This window comes from Mobula hypostoma, chromosome 3, assembly GCF_963921235.1.
Source record: "Mobula hypostoma chromosome 3, sMobHyp1.1, whole genome shotgun sequence".
Lineage (NCBI taxonomy): Eukaryota > Metazoa > Chordata > Chondrichthyes > Myliobatiformes > Myliobatidae > Mobula > Mobula hypostoma.
In genome coordinates, this window is record NC_086099.1 from 105,932,245 (window position 1) to 105,953,898 (window position 21,654).

Below are 21,654 nucleotides of genomic sequence, written 5' to 3' on the forward strand. Positions count from 1 at the left end.
AATATAAAGCATTAGCCAGAGCAAATGCTGGAGGAACTCTACTGGCGAGTCAGCTCCTATGGAGAGGAATAAACAGTCGATATTTTAGGCTGATACTCTGATGAAGATACCATAGATGCTGCAGGAGCAGTTGAGTTCCTCCAGCATTTTGTGTATATTGCTCTGGATTTCCAGCGTCTCTTGTTTTAAGCATTTGTCTGTTTGCCGTTTAATGATAGTGACCGTAGTATCCAGGTGAGCAGTAGACCTCCAGCGGTAGATATCTCAACAACATTAGTGACCCAGTGGAGAGAATTGCTCCGTGTCCATCAATATTATGGAGCTCTCCCTCAGTAAGGTTCAATGCTTTCAAACAATGATGTGGAGGAGTAGAAAACAGAGAAGGAAGAACTCCAAGAAGAGAAATTAAGGACTATACCAGGTTGATATCATTTTACTCTCAAATCACACTGAACTAAGAAGTAGATACCAAACTATTACAGTTCTGTTTGAATGTAATTGTTCTCTAGAAAACTTGATTTGCAAATTTAAAAGCACACGCCATGATGGAACAACAAGTTCAAATGATCACATGTAGTGTTTAATACTTAAATACTAGAGACAGATTTCATACTATTCTCCAAGGCCAAAGCGTTGGTAAGCTGTCTTCCTGAACTATTGTACATGTTCTGGTGAATGCGGTAAGATAGGAAGGTTCAAAATTTATGAACAGTGATGCACAGTATTTCAAAGTCAGAGAAGTGTGTAGCCTGGAGGAAAACCTGTGGGTGGTGGTGTTCTCATGTACTTTCTGGCTCTTATCAAATCACAATAATCAGAATCGGTAGATGGAGAATTTAGTCTTTAATTATACCATCTTACCTTTTCATCATTTTTGGTAAACGTTCCATGAGTTGCGCATTTCTTGTTGATTGCCTGAGCAACACCAACTACCTGGTAAACAGAAATGGTTAAATAGAAATCAGATACCGCTTAAAGTAATTGATAGATCTCCAGAGAGTTCCAAATGAACAAAGGATACACTAACCGAGGAATATTCTATCGTAAGGTAAAATCTTGCTATGCTCTATTATTTAATTTTATTTTAAATCCTGACATTAAACACAATCAGGTTCAATTTTTACAAATAAAGGACATTTCCAGATATCTAATCTGATTATTATAGTGAATTAAAAGTAATTAAGCATGGAAACCACTGTGGTGCGACACACAAATTCGTTTCACATATGAGATGTGCATACAATATGACCCTTGAACATTGGTAACAGCCTGAGAGTTGAGGTTTATTTCTAACTTATGATCAGACCCTACCTACCTGGGCCACTGTTGTGAAGCCCAAGGCATCAAACTCCTCAAGATAGATTTGTTACATCTTGCATCCTTGCAATTATCCTGGCCACTCCCCTCCTTGTTTTACCTCTTTGGTTCTCTCTCCATCACCTTCCCAAGTCTCTTCCACAGCAACCATCTGATCAGTAACTCCATCATTTCTTCAGTGACCTCTACCATCTCCTTTAACTGGGTATAACTAATCAGAACAATTACTGTCCTATTAATAGTTCAAATCACAATACATTATTCCAAAAGAAAGTTGAAGAGATTACGGAAATCATTAGTGTCACTCATGTCTCCTGGGATGCCTTAAAATATTTTATAGCCAATAAATGGATCCCACAAATAAAAATAAATTAATGTTGTAGTTTCAGCAATAAATATTGGCCAAATCATGGTTATTTTCTTATTAAAGCACAATGTTAAAATTAATTGATAAGAATTGTTCTAACATTGTTTACATTTTAACATCTGAGGCTAGAATCCAAACAGAGAAAGTGCTACACCTGCCCATTCACCTCCTCCTTCCCCCTTATTCAGGGCGCCAAAGAGTCCTTTCAGATGGGGCAACACTTCAGTTGTGAGATTGTTTGGGTCAGCTATGGTACGCAGTGCTCCAGGTGCAGTCTCACCTACATTGGTGAAACCCGATACAGATCAGGGGACTGCTCTGTTGAGCACCTTCACTCTATTTGCAACAAGCAAGATTTTCCATTTTAATTCCAATCTCATTCCCATTCTGACATGTTTGTCCACGGCCTCCTCTGTTGCAGCCTCTCAGGTTGGAGGAGCTACGCCTCATATTCTGTCTGGGTAGCCTCCAATCTGGCGGCAAAAACATTAATTTCTCTAACTTCTGGTAATTTCTCGCCCCTCTTTCTTCTTTCTTCTTCCATTCCCCATTCTGGTTCCTCATGTAACTTTTCTCTGCTCCTTACCTGCTTTTTCACCTCCCTCTGGCACCCTTCCTCCTTCCTTTTCTTCCAGGTCCACTCTCCTCTCCCTTCTTTGAATCCTAGGGGGACCAATATCCTGGCAGGGAGATTAGCGGGGGCTACTGAGGTGACTTTAAACTAGAATGGTTGGGGGGTGGGAATCAAATTAAAGAGGCTAGGCGTGAGGAGGTTAGTTCACAACAGAGGGATGGGAACCAGTGCAGAGAGACAGAGGGGTGTAAAGTGAGCGTAGAAGCAAAAAGTACAAAGGAGAAAAGTAAAAGTGGCAGGCCGACAAATCCAGGGCAAGCATTAAAAAGGGCCACTTTTCAACATAATTGCACAAGGGCTAAGAGAGTTGTAAAAGAGCGCCTGAAGGCTTTACGTGTCAATGCAAGGAGCATTCGTAATAAGGTGGATGAATTGAAAGTGCAGATTGTTATTAATGATTATGATATAGTTGGGATCACAGAGACATGGCTCCAGGGTGACCAGGGATGGGAGCTCAACGTTCAGGGATATTCAATATTCAGGAGGGATAGACATGAAGGAAGGGGAGGTGGGGTGGCGTTGCTGGTTAAAGAAGAGATTAACGCAATAGAAAGGAAGGACATAAGCCGGGAAGATGTGGAATCGATATGGGTAGAGCTGCGTAACACTAAGGGGCAGAAGACGCTGGTGGGAGTTGTGTACAGGCCACCTAACAGTAGTAGTGAGGTCAGAGATGGTATTAAACAGGAAATTAGAAATGTGTGCAATAAAGGAACAGCAGTTATAATGGGTGACTTCAATCTACATGTAGACTGGGTGAACCAAATTGGTAAAGGTGCTGAGGAAGAGGATTTCTTGGAATGTATGCGGGATGGTTTTTTGAACCAACATGTCGAGGAACCAACTAGAGAGCAGGCTATTCTGGACTGGGTTTTGAGCAATGAGGAAGGGTTAATTAGCGATCTTGTCGTGAGAGGCCCCTTGGGTAAGAGTGACCATAATATGGTGGAATTCTTCATTAATATGGAGAGTGACATAGTTAATTCAGAAACAAAGGTTCTGAACTTAAAGAGGGGTAACTTTGAAGGTATGAGACGTGAATTAGCTAAGATAGACTGGCAAATGACACTTAAAGGATTGACGGTGGATATGCAATGGCAAGCATTTAAAGGTTGCATGGATGAACTACAACAATTGTTCATCCCAGTTTGGCAAAAGAATAAATCAAGGAAGGTAGTACACCCGTGGCTGACAAGAGAAATTAGGGATAGTATCAATTCCAAAGAAGTAGCATACAAATTAGCCAGAGAAAGTGGCTCACCTGAGGACTGGGAGAAATTCAGAGTTCAGCAGAGGAGGACAAAGGGCTTAATTAGGAAGGGGAAAAAAGATTATGAGAGAAAACTGGCAGAGAACATAAAAACGGACTGTAAAAGCTTTTATAGATACGTAAAAAGGAAAAGACTGGTAAAGACAAATGTAGGTCCCCTGCAGACAGAAACAGGTGAATTGATTATGGGGAGCAAGGACATGGCAGACCAATTGAATAATTACTTTGGTTCTGTCTTCACTGAGGAGGACATAAATAATCTTCCAGAAATAGTAAGGGACAGAGGGTCCAGTGAGATGGAGGAACTGAGTGAAATACATGTTAGTAGGGAAGTGGTGTTAGGTAAATTGAAGGGATTGAAGGCAGATAAATCCCCAGGGCCAGATGGTCTGCATCCCAGAGTGCTTAAGGAAGTAGCCCAAGAAATAGTGGATGCATTAGTGATAATTTTTCAAAACTCGTTAGATTCTGGACGAGTTCCTGAGGATTGGAGGGTGGCTAATGTAACCCCACTTTTTAAAAAAGGAGGGAGAGAGAAACCGGGGAATTAGAGACCGGTTAGCCTAACGTCGGTGGTGGGGAAACTGCTGGAGTCAGTTATCAAGGATGTGATAACAGCACATTTGGAAAGCGGTGAAATGATCGGACAAAGTCAGCATGGATTTGTGAAAGGAAAATCATGTCTGACGAATCTCATAGAATTTTTTGAGGATGTAACTAGTAGAGTGGATAGGGGAGAACCAGTGGATGTGGTATATTTGGATTTTCAAAAGGCTTTTGACAAGGTCCCACACAGGAGATTAGTGTGCAAACTTAAAGCACACTGTATTGGGGGTAAGGTATTGGTGTGGGTGGAGAATTGGTTAGCAGACAGGAAGCGAAGAGTGGGAATAAACGGGACCTTTTCAGAATGGCAGGCGGTGACTAGTGGGGTACCGCAAGGCTCAGTGCTGGGACCCCAGTTGTTTACAATATATATTAATGACTTGGATGAGGGAATTAAATGCAGCATCTCCAAGTTTGCGGATGACACGAAGCTGGGTGGCAGTGTTAGCAGTGAGGAGGATGCTAAGAGGATGCAGGGTGACTTGGATAGGTTGGGTGAGTGGGCAAACTCATGGCAGATGCAATTTAATGTGGATAAATGTGAAGTTATCCACTTTGGTGGCAAAAATAGGAAAACAGATTATTATCTGAATGGTGGCCGATTAGGAAAAGGGGAGGTGCAACGAGACCTGGGTGTCATTATACACCAGTCATTGAAAGTGGGCATGCAGGTACAGCAGGCGGTGAAAAAGGCGAATGGTATGCTGGCATTTATAGTGAGAGGATTCGAGTGCAGGAGCAGGGAGGTACTACTGCAGTTGTACAAGGCCTTGGTGAGACCACACCTGGAGTATTGTGTGCAGTTTTGGTCCCCTAATCTGAGGAAAGACATCTTTGCCATAGAGGGAGTACAAAGAAGATTCACCATATTGATTCCTGGGATGGCAGGACTTTCATATGAAGAAAGACTGGATGAACTGGGCTTGTACTCGTTGGAATTTAGAAGATTGAAGGGGGATCTGATTGAAACGTATAAGATCCTAAAGGGATTGGACAGGCTAGATGCAGGAAGATTGTTCCCGATGTTGGGGAAGTCCAGAACGAGGGGTCACAGTTTGAGGATAGAGGGGAAGCCTTTTAGGACCGAGATTAGGAAAAACTTCTTCACACAGAGAGTGGTGAATCTGTGGAATTCTCTGCCACAGCTAACTGTTGAGGCCAGTTCATTGGCTATGTTTAAGAGGGAGTTAGATATGGCCCTTGTGGCTACAGGGGTCAGGGGGTATGGAGGGAAGGCTGGTGCGGGGTTCTGAGTTGGATGATCAGCCATGATCATAATAAATGGCGGTGCAGGCTCGAAGGGTCGAATGGCCTACTCCTGCACCTATTTTCTATGTTTCTATGTTTCTATGTTTCTTCAGCCCTTTACCTTCTCTAACCATCACCTCCCAGCTCCTCACTTTATCCCCTCTTCTCCCACCCACATACCTTCTCCCTCACCTATCTCCTAGTTAAGGCTCCATCCCCTTCCCCACCTTCTTCTTCTGGCTTCTTCCCACTTCCTTTCCAGTCCTGATGAAGGGTCCCAGCCAGAAGCATCGACTTCTTATTCCTTTCCATAGATGTAGCCTGACCTGCTGAGTTTCTCCAACATTTCGTGTATATGTTGCTCTGGATTTCCAGCATTTACAGAATCTCTTATAGAGTATAAATTATAACTCTTGCGAAACCAAACACAAATGAAAATCAATACAGTTCTTATTTCATGAAGGAGGTCATTGATAATACTTCATTATAAAAGTTGGGGAGGTGGCAACGATCATTTTAGCTCTTTACCTCATTCCTATTAAATTTTCTCTGGCCTTGACCCCTGTATTGTTTGAGTGCAGCATAACTTTAAAGAACTGTGCCTTTTCTTTCAACCAAGCAAATTACAGACACAAGCACAACACTGAGTTCAATCACTTCTGATTAATATTTTCTACAACCACTGACATTTACAAACATTCGTTGATCTTTATTTATCCTATAAGCATCCTCTTTTCCCTTGTAATATTTTTAATGTATTCATGGGTCACAGTGAACTTAGCAAAGCTGATCTATTTTCAATCCCTCATTGCCCTTGAGAGTTAGTGATAAACTGCTGCAGAAAGTTCCTCTCATCAGGGTTAGGGTTGTGGTTACATTGAAATTTTATAAAGAAAAACAGCACGTTTTTCTGTAAGTAGGGTAAAAACTGCCGTTTTCCTCTATCAGAGACCACCTTGTACTTCCTTTTCCTTCTCCACACCCCACCCCCCAAACTTCTGGCACTGACTTCTCCTCTTTCTTTCCAGTCCTGATAAAGGGTCTCGGCCCAAAACATCAACTGTTTACTCTTTTCCATAGGTGCTGCCTGGCCTGCTGAGTTCCTCCAGCATTCTGTGTGAGTTGCTTTGAAAGATTTCCTGTCTGTCATATTACTGTACTGCAAACATGCATAAAGAAGAAAAGCAGGATGCAGGGTTACAAAACAAATTTAATTTCTAAATGGTCCTGCTACGTATTTGCAAGGCTTGCTGTTTTAATCCCATGAAGTCTCAATGGAGTTGTAAGGTATCTAGTTACATCACACAGAATGCTGGACACTGCTCCAGAAAGATGCTACGAAGAAATCATCATGCTATGAAGAAAGTGTATAATATAGTAACATAAATTATGTTAAAGCTCCTTATACAACTTGTTTAGATCAATTTGAAATCATACTGTGTCAGTAAAGTATAGCTACCTCCCCTTTGTGGTTCTTTATTGGCATGGAGAGAATACTCTGTGTCTTATACCCTGTGATCTGGTCAACTTCAGCATTGAATCTAGGGTCCTGTAAGGGTTAGAGAATATTTTGTGAGATACTATCAATGTTTGCACACAGAACCCCAAACATAGCAATATACAACATTAACAAACAACAGATTGTGGATTTTTAACCTCGCTTTTTTTTCTTCACTTTTATTCTCTGACTGAAGAATAGATAATTCTGTTTTCACTGTTTATTCCTCGGTAGCACGTTAAATTTTGGGAGGAAATCCTATTAGAAATCATTATCTGCAGTCCAACAGTTCCTAAAGGGAAAGTATTGCTGGAGTTTAACCCAGCTAAGTGTGAAGTGGTTCATTTTGGTAGGTCCAATATGATGGTGGAATATAGTATTAATGGTAAGACTCTTGGCAGTGTGGAGGATCAGAGGGATCTTGGGGTCCGAGTCCATAGGACGCTCAAAGCAGCTGCACAGGTTGACTCTGTGGTTAAGAAGGCGTACAGCGTATTGGCCTTCATCAATCATGGAATTGAATTTAGGAGCCAAGAGGTAATATTGCAGCTATATAGGACCCTGGTCAGACCCCACTTGGAGTACTGTGCTCAGTTCTGGTCACCTCACTACAGGAAGGATGTGGAAACCATAGGCCTTTCTCCTTGGAGCGACGGAGGATGAGAGGTGACCTGACAGAGGTGTATATGACGATGAGAGGCATTGATCGTGTGGATGGTCAGAGGCTTTTTCCCAGGGCTGAAATGGTTGCCACAAGAGGACACAGGTTTAAGGTGCTGGGGAGTAGGTATAGAGGAGATGTCAGGGGTAAGATTTTTACTCACAGTGAGTAAAACTGATAAGTGCGTGGAATGAGCTGCTGGCAACGGTGGTGGAGGCAGATACAATAGGGTCTTTTAAGAGACTTTTGGATAGGTACATGGAGCTTAGAAAAATAGAGGGCTATAGGTAAGCCTAGTAATTTCTAAGGTAGGGACATGTTCAGCACAACTTTGTGGGCTGATGGGCCTGTATTGTGCTGTAGGTTTTCTATGTTTCTATGTTTATGCCCTAGTTGTTTGTACTGTTTCTATTGTTCTTGATGGTTCCCTGGTACTAATATTGGGACAGCATCTTTATAAGAAGCAGAACTTTACAAATTAAAAGGCAATTGACAGATGTAGGGTACAATTAATTGTTTTCTTACTTAAAATTTAACTCATATTTATTGCAGTTATTGAACAATTCTGGACTAAAAATTGATTAACTGTGAATCATTCAAATGCTTCTTTATGTGATAACCTCATATTCCTGGCTGCAATTCAGAATGAGCAGATGAAAGGCTTACATTTAAATAGCCTGCTAATCATATTACTTTCTTGTTTATAAAGTATAAAAGTCAGAAAAGAACTACGAAACATAGTTCTGTTATCTATAGCAATGTATCTGTTATCTCTTCAGCACACGAGTTAAAAGATGACAGTGAAAATTAATAAGTAACATTTTATTGAGGCTCCTGGAAGAGTTGGACTGTTGCAGGAAAGTGTTTCTATGATGCAATAAAAACGGTTCTGTAAGGATTGTTATTGGTTAGAGAATGTTTTGGGTGTATATACATTTCAGAAATCATTTCAAGCCTGAATCATTTATTTTTATTTGCTGTGTTTACCATGTTGTCATTGTTCAAGGACCAGTCTCCCGGAAAACTAAATCAAAACTAAGTATTATTGATTTTCTAATTTAAATTCTGAACATGTTTTTAATCACCAAGATTTCCTTAATATTTGTGTGCAAATATTAAGCAAATCTTCATTGACCAGAGGACACAGCCTCAGAATAGAGGCGTGCCCTTTAAGAGTGGAGATGAGTTGAATTTTTTTTTAGAGTGGTGAATCTGTGGAATTCGTTGCCACTGGCAGCTGTGGAGGCCAAGTCACTGAGTATATTTAAGGCAGAGGTTGATGGATTCTTGATCAGTCAGGGCATGAGAGGATACGGGAAGAGCAGGAGATTGGGACTGAGAGAGAAATGGATCATCCACGATGAAATGGTGCAGCAGAGTTGATGGGCCAAATGTCTTAATTCTGTTCCTAAGAAATTGAGGAGCAGAATTAGGCCACTCAGCCCATTGAGTCTGCTATACCATTCCATCATGGCTGATCATGGATCCCACTCAATCCCATACACCTGCCTTTACGCCATTATCACTTGATGCCCTGACCAATCAGGAAACGATCAACTTCCACTTTCAGTTTACCCACAGACTTGGCCTCCAAAGATGTCTGTGGCAGAGCATTCCACAAATTCACTACCTTCTAACTAAAGAAATTCCTCCTTACCACTATTCTAAAAGGATGCCCCTCAATTTTGAGGCTATGCCCTCTAGTTTTGGATATGCTCATCAGTGGAAACATCCCCTCTACATCTACGTTATCTAGTCCTTTTAACATTTGGTACATTTCAATAAGATCCCCCCGCATTCCTCTAAATTCCAGTGAGTACAGGCCCAAAGCTGCCAAATGCACCTTATAAGTTAACCCTTTCATTCCCAGAATTATTCTCGTGAACCTCTTCTGGACTCTCTCCAATGACAACGCATCCTTTCGGAGATATGGGGCCCAGCACTGTTGACAATACTCCAAGTGCGGCCTGACTAGTTCTTATAAAGCCGCAGCATCATCTCCTTGCTTTTATATTCTATTCTCCTTGAAATAAATGCCAATATTACATTTCCCTTCTTTACCACAGGTTCAACTAGGAGTGTTCAACAAAGCCTCATACGGTCCTCTGCACCCCCGTCTGAATTTTCTCCCTATTTAGATAATAGTCTGCACTATTATTCCTTTTAACAAAATGCATTACCGTACATTTCCCAACATTGTACTCCATCTGCCACTTCTTTGCCTAAGTCCTGCTACAATCGCATTGCTTTCTCAACACTATCAACCCCTCTACCTATCTTCACATCATCTACAAACTTTGCCATGAAGCCATCGATTCCATTATCTAAATCACTGACAAACAATGTGAAAAGTAGAGGTCCCTATACTGACCTGAGGAACCCCAATAGTCACTGGCAGCCAACCAGAAAAGGTCCCCTTTATTCCCACTCGCTGCCTCCTGCCTGTCAGTTATTCCTCTATCCATGCCAGTATCTTTCCTGTACCATCATTGGATTTTTTCTTGCCCAGTTGTCTCATGTCTGACACCTTATCAAATGCCTTCTGAAAATCCAAGTAAACGACATCCACTGCCTCTCCTTTGCCACCCTACTCTAACAGATTAATCAGGCAAGATTTTGCTTTACAGAAACCATGCTGACCTTGACTTATTTTACCTTCAGTTTTCAAGTAGCCCGAAACCTCATCCTTAATAATAATAGACTCCAACACTTTCCCAACCACTGAGGCCGGGCTTACTGGCCTATAATTTCCTTTCTTTTCCCTTTCTCTTTTCTTAAAGAGTGGGGTGACATTTGCAATATTCGAGTCTTCCGGGACCATGCCAGAATCAAGTGATTCTTGAAAGATCATGACCAATGTATCCATTATCTCTTCAACAACCTCTCTCAGGACTCTGAGGTGTAGTCCATCTGGCCTAGGTGACTTATGCACCTTAAGACCTTTGAGTTTGCCTAGCACTTTTTCCTATGTAATAGCAATGGCACTCAATCCTGCTCCCTGACCCTCACAAACCTCTGGCACATTACTAGTTTCTTCCACAGTGAAGACAGATACAAAGTGCCCATTAAGTTCTTCAGTCATTTCTCATTACTAGTTCACCAGCATCATTTTCCAGTAGTCCAATATCAATTATCACCTCCCTTTTATTCTTTAAATAACTGAAAAAACTTTTGGTATTCTGCTTTATATTCTTGGCTAGTCTGCCCTCATAGTTCATCTTTTCCCTTCCGATAGCTTTTTTTAAGTTGTCTTTTGTTGGATTTTAAAAGCTTCCCAATCATCCAACTTCCCACTCACTTTTGCTACCTCATATGCCCTTTCCTTGTCTTTTATGTAGTCCTTAACTTCCCTTGTCAGCCACAGTTGCCTACCCCTGCCATTTGAGAACTTCTTCTTGTGGGATATACCTATATTGTGCTTTGTGAACTGTTCCCAAAAACTTCAGCCACCTCTGCTTTGCTGTCATCCCCACCACTATTCTCTTCCAATCCACCTCTCTCATGCCTCTATAATTCCCTTTATTCCATTGTGATCCTGATACATCTGACTTATGCTTCTGCCTCTCAAATTGCAGGGGGAATTCAATCGTATTACGATCTTTGCCTCCTAAGGGTTCCTTTATGTTAAGCTCCCTAATAAGATCTGGGTTATTACACAGCACCCAATCTAAGATAGCCTTTCTCAGCGTAGGCTCAAGCAAAAGCTGCTTTAAAAAGCCATCTCTTTCTTTTTACTTGAAAAAAAAAGGTATCTCGCATTCAGCACATTCCCTCTCTTGTGATCAAACACCAACCTGATTTTCCCAATCCCCTTGCATATTGAAGCCTCCCATTACAATTGTGTCATTATCCTATTACATGCATTTTCTAGCTCCCTTTGCAATCTCAACCCGACATATTGACTATTATTTGCAGGCCTATATATGGTTCCCATAATGTGTTTTTTCCGCCCTTGCATTTTCTTAACTCCACCCACAAAGATTCGACGTTCTCTGACCCTATGTCACCTCTTTCTAAAGATGTAATTCCATCTCTTACCAACAGAGTAACACCACCACCTATGCCTTCCTGTCTGTCCTTTCGATACCAAGTATACCCTTTGATGTTAATCTCCCAGCTATGGCCTTCCTTCAGCCACGACTCAGTGATGCCCACAACATCCTACCAATCAATTTCTAATTGCGCCATCAGTTCATCCACCTTATTCCACCTTTAATCCTGCATCCTTAGCCCTTTTGAAATTTTCCTCTGTGGTACAATTGAACTCTTTACTCTGTCTGCATTTGTACCCAATCATTGGCTTGTCCTTCCTTGCATTCAATTACTATCCCACTGTCATGTGTCACAGGCAGCAATCCAGAGATTACTACCCTTGAGGTCTTGCTTCTCAGCTTCCTTCCTAACTCCCTGTATTCTGCTTTTAGGTCCTCCTCCCTTTTCTACCTATGTCATTGGTACCAGTATACCAGACTTCTGGCTGTTCACCCTCCCTTTTCAGGATATTATGGACATGTTCAGAAACATCTTGGACCCTGGTACCTGGGAGGCAAACTACTATCCGTGTTTCTTTTTCACGTCCACAGAATCACCTATCTGTCCCCCTAACTATAGGGTCCCCTATCACTGCTGCCATTCTCTTCATTCCCTACCCTTCTGAGCCACAGGACCAGACTCTATGCCAGAGGCAAAGCCACTGTTACTTCCCCCAGGTAGGTCATTCCCCCCTACAGTACTCAAGATGAAGTACTTATTGTTGAGAGGGATGGCCGCAGGGGGTGCTCTCCACCATCTGACATTCCCCCTTCCCTCTCCTGACAGTCACTCATTTATCTGTCTCCTGTAGCCTTGTGGTGACTACCTCCCTGTAGCTCCTGTCTACCACCTCTTCACTTTCCCTAACAAGCTAAAGGTCATCAAGCTGCAGCTCCAGTTCCTTAACACGGTCTCTAAGGAGCTGCATCTGCCTCTGGGTCTGTACTCACTGGAGTTTATAAGAATGAAGGAGGATCACATTGAGATTCATCAAATATTGATAGGCCTAGATAGAGTGGACATGGAGAGGATGTTTCCTATAGTGGGGGAGGCTAGGGCCAGAGAGCACAGCCTCAGAATAGGACATCCCTTAAGAGCACAGATGAAGAAAAATATCTTTAACCAGAGCATGGTGACTCTAGACATACTTAAAGCAGGGTTGATAGGTAAGATCAACAAAGGCTACAGGCAGAAGGCGGGAGAATAGATTTAGAGAATAACTCAGCCATGATGAAATGGCCGAGCAGACTTGATGAGCCAAATGGCCTAATTCTGTCCTATGTCTTTTGGGCTTGTGGTCAAATTTTCCATTCTGTTTTGTCGTACCAACATCATAGGCACCACAGTAGCGTTAGCACTATCACAGCTCAGGGCGTTGGAGTTTGGAGTGCAATTCCAGAGTCCTCTGTTAGGAGTCTCTGTATATCCTCCCTGTGGAATGCCTGGTTTCCCCCAGATGTTCCACTTCCTCCCACAATCCAAAGACGTAGGTTAATTGGCCATTGTAAATTGTCTCGTGATTAGATTAGAACTAAATCAGGGCTGCCGGGGTTGCTGGGGTGGGGCGGCTCAAATTGTGGAAAGGGCTTTCTCTGTGACACATCTCTAAATAAAATAAGTACAGGTTAACCCTCACTAATCCGACTAGCTGTATTCCGGTTCCTTAGATAATCCGGCACTGATTATGCTTAATGTGATCCTTCTGTAAATCAGCACTTTCACTAATCCGGCACTCCTCAGGTCCCAATGGTGCCAGATTAGTGAAGGTCGACCTGTACTATTATATCATTTTTCCCACACAAATAATGTCCTTGATATCAAGAGTAATTAACCCTATTATTTCTGCATTGTAAATAAAGGGATGTACAAACCTTGTATGCATCTTTAATATTCAGTGGCTCTCCTGTAGCTGCTACATGCCCTACAATCCCTTTGTTCCATTCTATGCGAATACAGTTAGTTGAAGCTTCTTCAGGAGTGGAACCTTCTGCAACATCAAAGAGCCGACTGACAAGAAACTTTTCGTTTGAGCTGTCCTCATGCACGAGGAAAAGTGAGTATCTGTCTGCAGAGATCACTTCATTAATGTGCAGAAAGATTTTGTGACAGAGTGTTGTGACATCCAAATGGCTGGAGATGTCTCTGACAAGCTCTAAAAGTCTGGAGCACTGGTCGTCGACTGGTGCGGCCTCACAGCCAGGTTTACGGACTTTCGACAGCATCTGATCCTTCTTGTCTGAATCAAAGACAAACGTTAAAGACCCTTCAGAGTCTTTAACAAGAATGGGTCTGAGGGGTCTGTCAAATTCGGAAGCTGAGATTTTTCTGGTAGGAGTCCCTGGGATTGCACTCTCCGACCGGGCCATCTTATGCACTAAGTTCAAATCCCTTGCAGTTTCATTTGAAGTGTGTACTCTCTCTGCGAACCATGCATTGACCATTTCCCTGTGAAATGTAAGCACACGAGCTGATGAAAATGAAATTGCTGTTTATTTCCAACACTGATGGCTCCTCAAAGATTGTGGTAAGAAACTAGGTGGAGTATTACACTTCTATTGACCCAAGGGCACAGATGGAAAATATCACCATTGTTTCTAATGTAGCCAATATTGCTTGGGGGTTCAGCCATGTCTGGTGCATTACAATGCAGAAGCTGCTGCTGGACTGAGTGCAGAACACAAATACCCTGAGTGGAAGGGCCAGATGGCTGACAACGTAACATGATCATGACACGAATGGGGGTCGCTGACTTTGTCTCTATGAATAAGTGAAGGTAAGTGATTCGTTACTGATCTTTATATGACACAGCGCTCCTCGGAGGATTCAATCGGCTGAATTTCCATCTTTCCCTCATTGGGAATTTGTGGCCACGATATGGGTAGCTCTGATTATCTTAAGGCCTGCGAAATTCTGAAAAATTATGCACCACATGATGATATTGTGTGGGAATGTGACAGCCCCACACCTACTGACAACCAGTGATGCTCGCTCCTGCCATGGACTAGACTGGACAACACTTCAAGATGTCTCTTAGTTGCATCCATTCTAGGAATGGGGAGATGACCTCAATCCTTCATTCTCTCCCTCCCTCACTCATTTCTACCAAATCAAGGGTACAGATAGAAAATGCCACCAAGCCTTCTCGTGTCATTTGGTAGGGAGCAGGGGTGTACTTTAAAAAATATATGTACTTTTTTCAAAATATTTAATATACATCCATCTGGGAGACCTTGATCTAAAGTATCTTCCAAAGGATGACATCTCTTTTGGAGCATACAACATTCCCTGCAATAGAGTGTCAATCTAGGTTTTCTGGAATGGACCACAAAGCTATATAGTCTTCTCATAGAGAAGAGTGAAAATGGTGTCAACTGACAGCGATTGTAAAAGAAAGAGAATAATTCACTGCAGAAATTCTTGGAGAACACCAAGAGAACAATTACAAGGTGTACCTGGGGTGCCTTACCTAATTTTAGTAACAGAACGATAAGGGAGGCATGTGTATTAATTTAACTGACCAGATGGAGGACTGAATCTGTGAAATTAATAATATACAAATAAATTATCTAAAATATATTAGCAGTTTGATCAGTGCTAGATAACATACAGTGCAGATATACAAGTAAGAAAAATTGTAGAATAATCATGCCAACTTAGCTAAGACAGTTCAGGAGCTATTAACAAATTTGACGAGCAACATGACATGTCACTGCATCAACCAATCAATAACGCCATGTCTTGGATTTTGCAGTTAGTGCCAAAGTGATGGTGTTCATCACTACACAAAACACACACTGACTTCTCCAGTGTGCACTTTCATGTTCTTGATGCCAGTTGCAATCAGAGATGAACTAAAAAGCAGGCACCGTCATTCAGCAACAGTGGGTTGATCAATTAGGCTAAAAATTCTCTCAATTAAATACAAAGAAATAAGCACACTTGTTCAGAAATGTTTGTAACATCTAGAGTCATAGAGTTATGCAGCACAGAGGTCCTTTCGGTCAACTTGCCCATGCCTTCCTGAACTAATCTCATCTTCTTTCCTTTTCCTTATATTTCTTCAAATCTTTCCTATCATCTGTTATGTACCTGTCGAAACATCTTTCAAATGTTGTAATTGTACCTATGCCTTCAATTTCCTCTGACAGTTCATTCCATATATTGCCTCCTCTGTGTGGAAGAGTTGTTCCCTGACCCTGGGAAAAAGAGTATGGCCGTCCACTCTATCAGTGCCCCTCATCTTCATATAAACCTCTTTCAAGTCACCCACCAGCCTCGCTCACTGAAGGGAAACAATCCTGGTCTATCCACTCTCTCTTTACAGTGCATGAAATAAAGATGGAAATATAATCATAAGATTGCTGCAAATTTCAGAATGTTACTGCACCAAATGTTGACTGCTTCATTGCTATTATAATCACAATATCCAAGTCCATAATAACAATGAAGCTCTTTGGAAAATCCGTGAAGAAAAAGAGGAGTGATGCTAAACCTGCAATGCTCACATTGGGATACAGAATAATGGCTGGAGGGTGGTCTCTACCAATCAGGCACTGAGAGATGAGAAATATTCAATAGCCGGCGGTTCAGTCCTGGAAAGATGCTTCCAAGACTTACTTGGTGGTAATGATTTAAAAACTGAGTTGATGCTACAAAGGCGTTCTTCCATAAATACAGTGCATTTTGGGAAATCAAATCTACACTGCTTTAAAATGAATTGGTGGAAAATTGCAGGGTTATTATGAAAGAGATCTTAGAATGCAATATTTAACCTATTTTACATCACACTGAAATTATTCTTTAGGCAAAGTGTGATCAAATTGGAAAAGGAGGGACTCAGCAAAAACATAAGCAGGTTTTGAAGTGAGGAATGAAGCAATGAGGACTGTGGATCACTGAAACATTTTTTCTCACAGAGGATAATACCTGAACTGTTCAGTGGAGAGCAGTGTTTCCCACAAGGGTGTCATGAATGGGGCAGTAGCAGCTTGGGACCCTGTCTAGGAAGGGGCAGTAGCAGAAGCAGGACGATAGAGAGTGTGATAGTTGGCAGGACCATTGGGTGATATTACAAGAAGTGAACACAAAGGCCCAAGGAGGCTGACTGGGTGAAGTGAGTAAAGTGAACCACCATTCAGTTGCTTCAAGTAAAAGAACAACATGTAAACAGAGCAAATAACTGAGTAGGAAATTAACAACTGATTTTTTTTTCTTATTAAGGACATGGAATTCTGATCTGTCCTAAACTTTCAAGATCAAATTAGCAAGATAATCAGGAATGCTTGCATGTCCTGTGAGGACACCTTTCATGAAGTCATTGGACAGGTTTAAAGCAGAGGTTGATAGATTCTTGATTAGTATGGGTGTCAAAGATTACAGGGAAAGGGCAGGGGAATGAAGTTGACCGGGGTAATAAATCAGCAGTGATGGAATGGCATAGCAAATCCAATGAACTAAATGGCCTAATTCTGCTACTATGCCTTATGGTCTTATGGTTATGACAATCAACTGTTTGAGTTAATAAGGAAGCTGGGTAACAGCTCTGGCTGATAACTTAGAAATTTACAAACTGTGCAAGTGTGATTGATTAGAAACATAGAAAACCTACTGCACAATACAGGCCCTTCAGCCCACAAAGCTGTGCCAAACATGTCCTTACCATAGAAATTACCTAGGGTTACTCATAGCCCTCTATTTTTCTAAGCTCCATGTACCTATCCAGGAGTCTCTTAAAAGAACGAATCACTTCCACCTCCAGTGCCATCGCCGGCAGCCCATTCCAAGCTCTCACCACTCTCTGTGTTAAAAAACATACCCTTGATATCTCCTCTGTACCTACTTCCAAGCATTTTAAAACTGTGCCCTCTCATGCTAGCCATTTCAGCCCTGGAAAAAAGCCTCTGATTATCCACACGATCAATGCCTCTCATCATCTTATACACCTCTATCAGGTCACCTCTCAACCTCCATTGCTCCAAGGAGAAAAGGCTGAGTTCACTTAACCTATTCTCATAAGGCATGCTCCCCAAACCAGGCAACATCTCTGTAAATCTCCCCTGCACCCTTTCTACAGTTTCCACATCCTTCCTGTAGTGAGGGAACCAGAATTGAGCACAGTACTCCAAGTAGGATCTGACCAGGATCCTATATAGCTGCAACATTACCTCTTGGCTCTTAAACTCAATCCCACGATTGATGAAGGCCAATGCACCGTATGCCTTCTTAACCACAGAGTCAACCTGCACAGCAGCTTTGAGTGTCCTATGGACTCAGACCCCAAGATCCCTCTGATCCTCCATACTGCCAAGAGTCTTACCATTAATACTATATTCTGCCATCATATTTGACCTACCAACATGAACCACCTCACACTTATCTGGGTTGAATTCCATCTGCCACTTCTCAGCCCATTTTTGCATCCTATCAATGTCCCGCTGTAACCTTTGACAGCCCTCCACACTATCCACAACACCCCCAACCTTAGTGTCATCAGCAAATTTACTAACCCATCCCTCCACTTCCTCATCCAGATCACTTATAAAAATCACAAAGACTAGGGGTCCCAGAACAGATCCCTAAGGCACACCACTGGTCATCTACCTCCATGCAGAATATGACCCATCTATAACCACTCTTTGCCCTCTGTGGGCAAGCCAGTACTGGATCCACAAAACAATATTCCCTTGGATCCCATGCCTCCTTACTTTCTCAATAAGCCCTGAATGGGGTACCTTGTCAAATGCCTTGCTAAAATCCATATACACTACATCCACTGCTCTACCATCATCAATGTGTTTAGTCACATCCTCAAAAAATTCAATCAGGTTCGTAAGGCATGACCTGCCTTTGATGAAGCCGTTCTGACTATTCCTAATCATATTATGCCTCTCCAAACGTTCATAAATCTTACCACTCAGGATCTTCTCCATCAACTTACCAACCACTGAAATAAGACTCGCTGGTCTATAATTTCCTGGGCTAACTCTACGCCCTTTCTTGAATAAGGGAACAACATCTGCAACCCTCCAACCCTCTGGAACCTCTCCCGTCCTCATTGATGATGCAAAGACCATCAGCAATCTCCTCCCTCGCCTCCCACAGTAGCTTGGGGTACATTTCATCCAGTCCTGGTGACTTATCCAACTTGATGCTTTCCAAAAGCTCCAGCACATCCTCTTTCTTAATATCCACATGCTCAAGCTTTTCAGTCTGCTGTAAGTCATCCCTACAATCGCCAAGACACTTTTCCGTAGTAAATACTGAAGCAAAGTACTCATTAAGTACCTCTGCTATTTCCTCCGGTTCCATACATACTTTTTCACTGTCACATTTGATGCCTTATAATCTTCTAGATCTCTATCATTACTTAGTTTTTTTGAACCTTTTGTAAGTTCTTCTTTTCTTCTTGACTAGATTTACAACAGCCTTTGTACACCACGGTTCCTGTACCCTACCATCATTTCCCTGTCTTATTGGAACATACCTATGCAGAGCTCCACGCAAATATTCCCTGAACATTTGCCACATTTCTTTTGTACGTTTCCCTGAGAACATCTGTTTCCAATTTATGATTCCAAGTTCCTGCCTGATAGCCTCATATTTCCCCTTACTCCAATTAAAAGCTTTCCTAACTTGTCTGATCCTATCCCTCTCCAATGCTATGGTAAAGGAGATAGAATTGAGATCACAATCTCCAAAATGCTCTCCCACTGAGAGATCTGACACCTCACCAAGTTCATTTCCCAATGCCAGATCAAGTACAGCCTCTCCTCTTGTATCTACATATTGTGTCAAGAAACCTTTCTGAACACACCTAACAAACTCCACCCCATCTAAACCCCTTGCTCTAGGGAGATGCCAATCAATATTTGGGGAACTAAAACCTCCCACCACAACAACCCTGTTATTATTACACCTTTCCAGAATCTGCCTCCCTATCTGCTCCTCAATGTCCCTGATATTATTGCGTGGTCTATAAAAAACACCCAGTAGATTTATTGACCCCTTCCTATTCCTAACTTCCACCTGGTAATATATTAATTATTAGTGATATATTAATTATATTTGGTGAATATGTCACCAAATATTCAGAACTAACCATAAATAACTGCAATATCTGTTTTGGTGAATATTTTCAATGCTCAATGTAATCTACATAGCTTCTTTTCTTGCCTTGAAAGTGACGGGAAATATAACACAACCTATCAAATTATTTTTATAATTGATCCCAATACACTTCAAACAAAAAGCTGATGTTTTACAATGATTACATTTAAAATAGATATTTGAAATAAATGTATTTTCACTACAAATTTTGTAATAACAGGATTGATTCATCAGCAAAATACTTGTAAACATATTATTGAATTTTAGTTCAATATTTTTTCATCCAAAATTCTTGGAGCTGCATTGGGAAAACAAGGTGTAATTCTGTTGGTTAATTAAAAGACCTGAAAGGAGCCTTATTTACCAGAATGTATCTTGATTGTTTGGTGGGAATTTTAGCTTCAGATTTTAGCACCTTATTTTCAGAATACTGGTGTTTGTCCCAGTGACACGTCAAACCAAAAAATAAACAACTTCAAAAAACATTGCAAGGATTGCAAGGGACAAAATTGGTGCTCTGTAAGATCTGAATTGTAATCCAAGTGTGGAGGCAGAAGAGATGGGGGAGATCTTAAATGATTTTTTATTGGCATCTGTACTTACCCAGGAGATGGACATGGAATCTATAGAAGTGAGGCAAAGCAACAGGGAGATCATGCTCCCTATAGAGATTACAGAGGGGAAGGTGTCTGCTGTCTTGAGGCAAATGAGGGTGGATAAATCCCAAAGTCCTGACAGGGTGTTCACCCGGACCCTGTGGGAGGCAAGTGCAGAAATTGCAGGGGCCCTAGCAGAGAACTTTAAATCATCTGTAGTGACAGGTGAGGTTCCGGAGGATTGGAGGATAGCTATTATTGTTCTTTTGTTTAAGACTCTAAATATAAACCAGGAAGTTATAGGCCATTGAGTCTGATATCAGAAATTGTAAAGTTATTGGAAGGTATTCTATGGGACTGGATATACGAGTATTTGGATTTTCAGGGACTTAATAGGGATAGGTAAAATGCTTTTGTCTGGTTGGTCATGTCTAAACCTTCCAGTATTTTGAGGAAGTTACCAAGAAAGTTGATGAAGGCAAGGCAGTGGATGTTGTCTACATGGATTTTGAGTAAGGCACTTGATAAGGTCCCGCATGGGAGGTTGGTCAGGAAGGTTCAGTCACTTGGCATTCAATATGTGATAATAAATTGGATCAGACATTGGCTTTGTGGGAGAAGCCAGAGAGTGGTAGTAGATCGTTATCTCTTACTGGAGACCTGTGACTAGTGGAGTGCCACAAGGATTGGCGCTGGGTCCATTGTTGTTTGTCATCTATATCAACAATCTGAATGATAATGTGGTTTATTGGATCAGCAAATGTGCGGATGACACCATGAGTGAGGGTGTAATGGACAGCGAAGAAGATGACCAGAGCTTACAGTGGGATCTGGACCAGCTGGAAAAATGGCAGATGGAATGTAATGCAGACAAGTGTGAGGTATTGAACTTTGGGAGGACTAACCAGGGTAGGTCTTACACAGTGAATGTGGTAGAACAAGGCGATCTGGGAATACAGATCCATAACTCATTGAAAGTGGTGGCACAGGGAGATAGGATCATAAAGAAAGCTTTTGGCACATTGGCCTTCATAAATCAAGATATTGAATACAGGAGATTGGATGTTATGTTGAAGTTGTATAAGACATTATTTAGGCCTAATTTCAAATATTGTGTGCAGTTTTGGTCACCTACCTATAAGAAAGATGTAAATAAGGTTGAAAGAGTGCAGAGAAATTTTACAATGACATTGCCAGGTAGAAGACCTGAGTTAAAAGGAAAAATTGAATAGGTTAAGACTTTATTCCTTGGAACCCAGAAGATTGAGAGGTTATTTGATAGAGGTATGCAAAATTATGACGAAGTATAGACAGGGTAA

General features: G+C 41.6%; 1 protein-coding gene across 6 annotated transcripts in view; it reads right to left on the bottom strand.

Moving 5' to 3' along the window:
• The window catches only part of pde5ab (phosphodiesterase 5A, cGMP-specific, b), a 116,826-nt gene that overhangs the window by 85,793 nt on the left and 9,379 nt on the right, over positions 1-21,654 (bottom strand). For 5 of the 6 annotated variants that reach the window (XM_063043554.1, XM_063043555.1, XM_063043552.1 and 2 more), the window contains 3 exons: positions 13,505-14,078; positions 6,902-6,991; positions 862-933 (listed from right to left, as the gene is read on the bottom strand). In XM_063043554.1, coding sequence (XP_062899624.1) covers positions 862-933; positions 6,902-6,991; positions 13,505-14,078 — 736 coding nt within the window. Of the gene's footprint in view, positions 1-861; positions 934-6,901; positions 6,992-13,504; positions 14,079-15,099; positions 15,169-21,654 lie in introns of all 6 variants that reach the window. The other variant, XM_063043558.1, reaches the window with a different exon arrangement.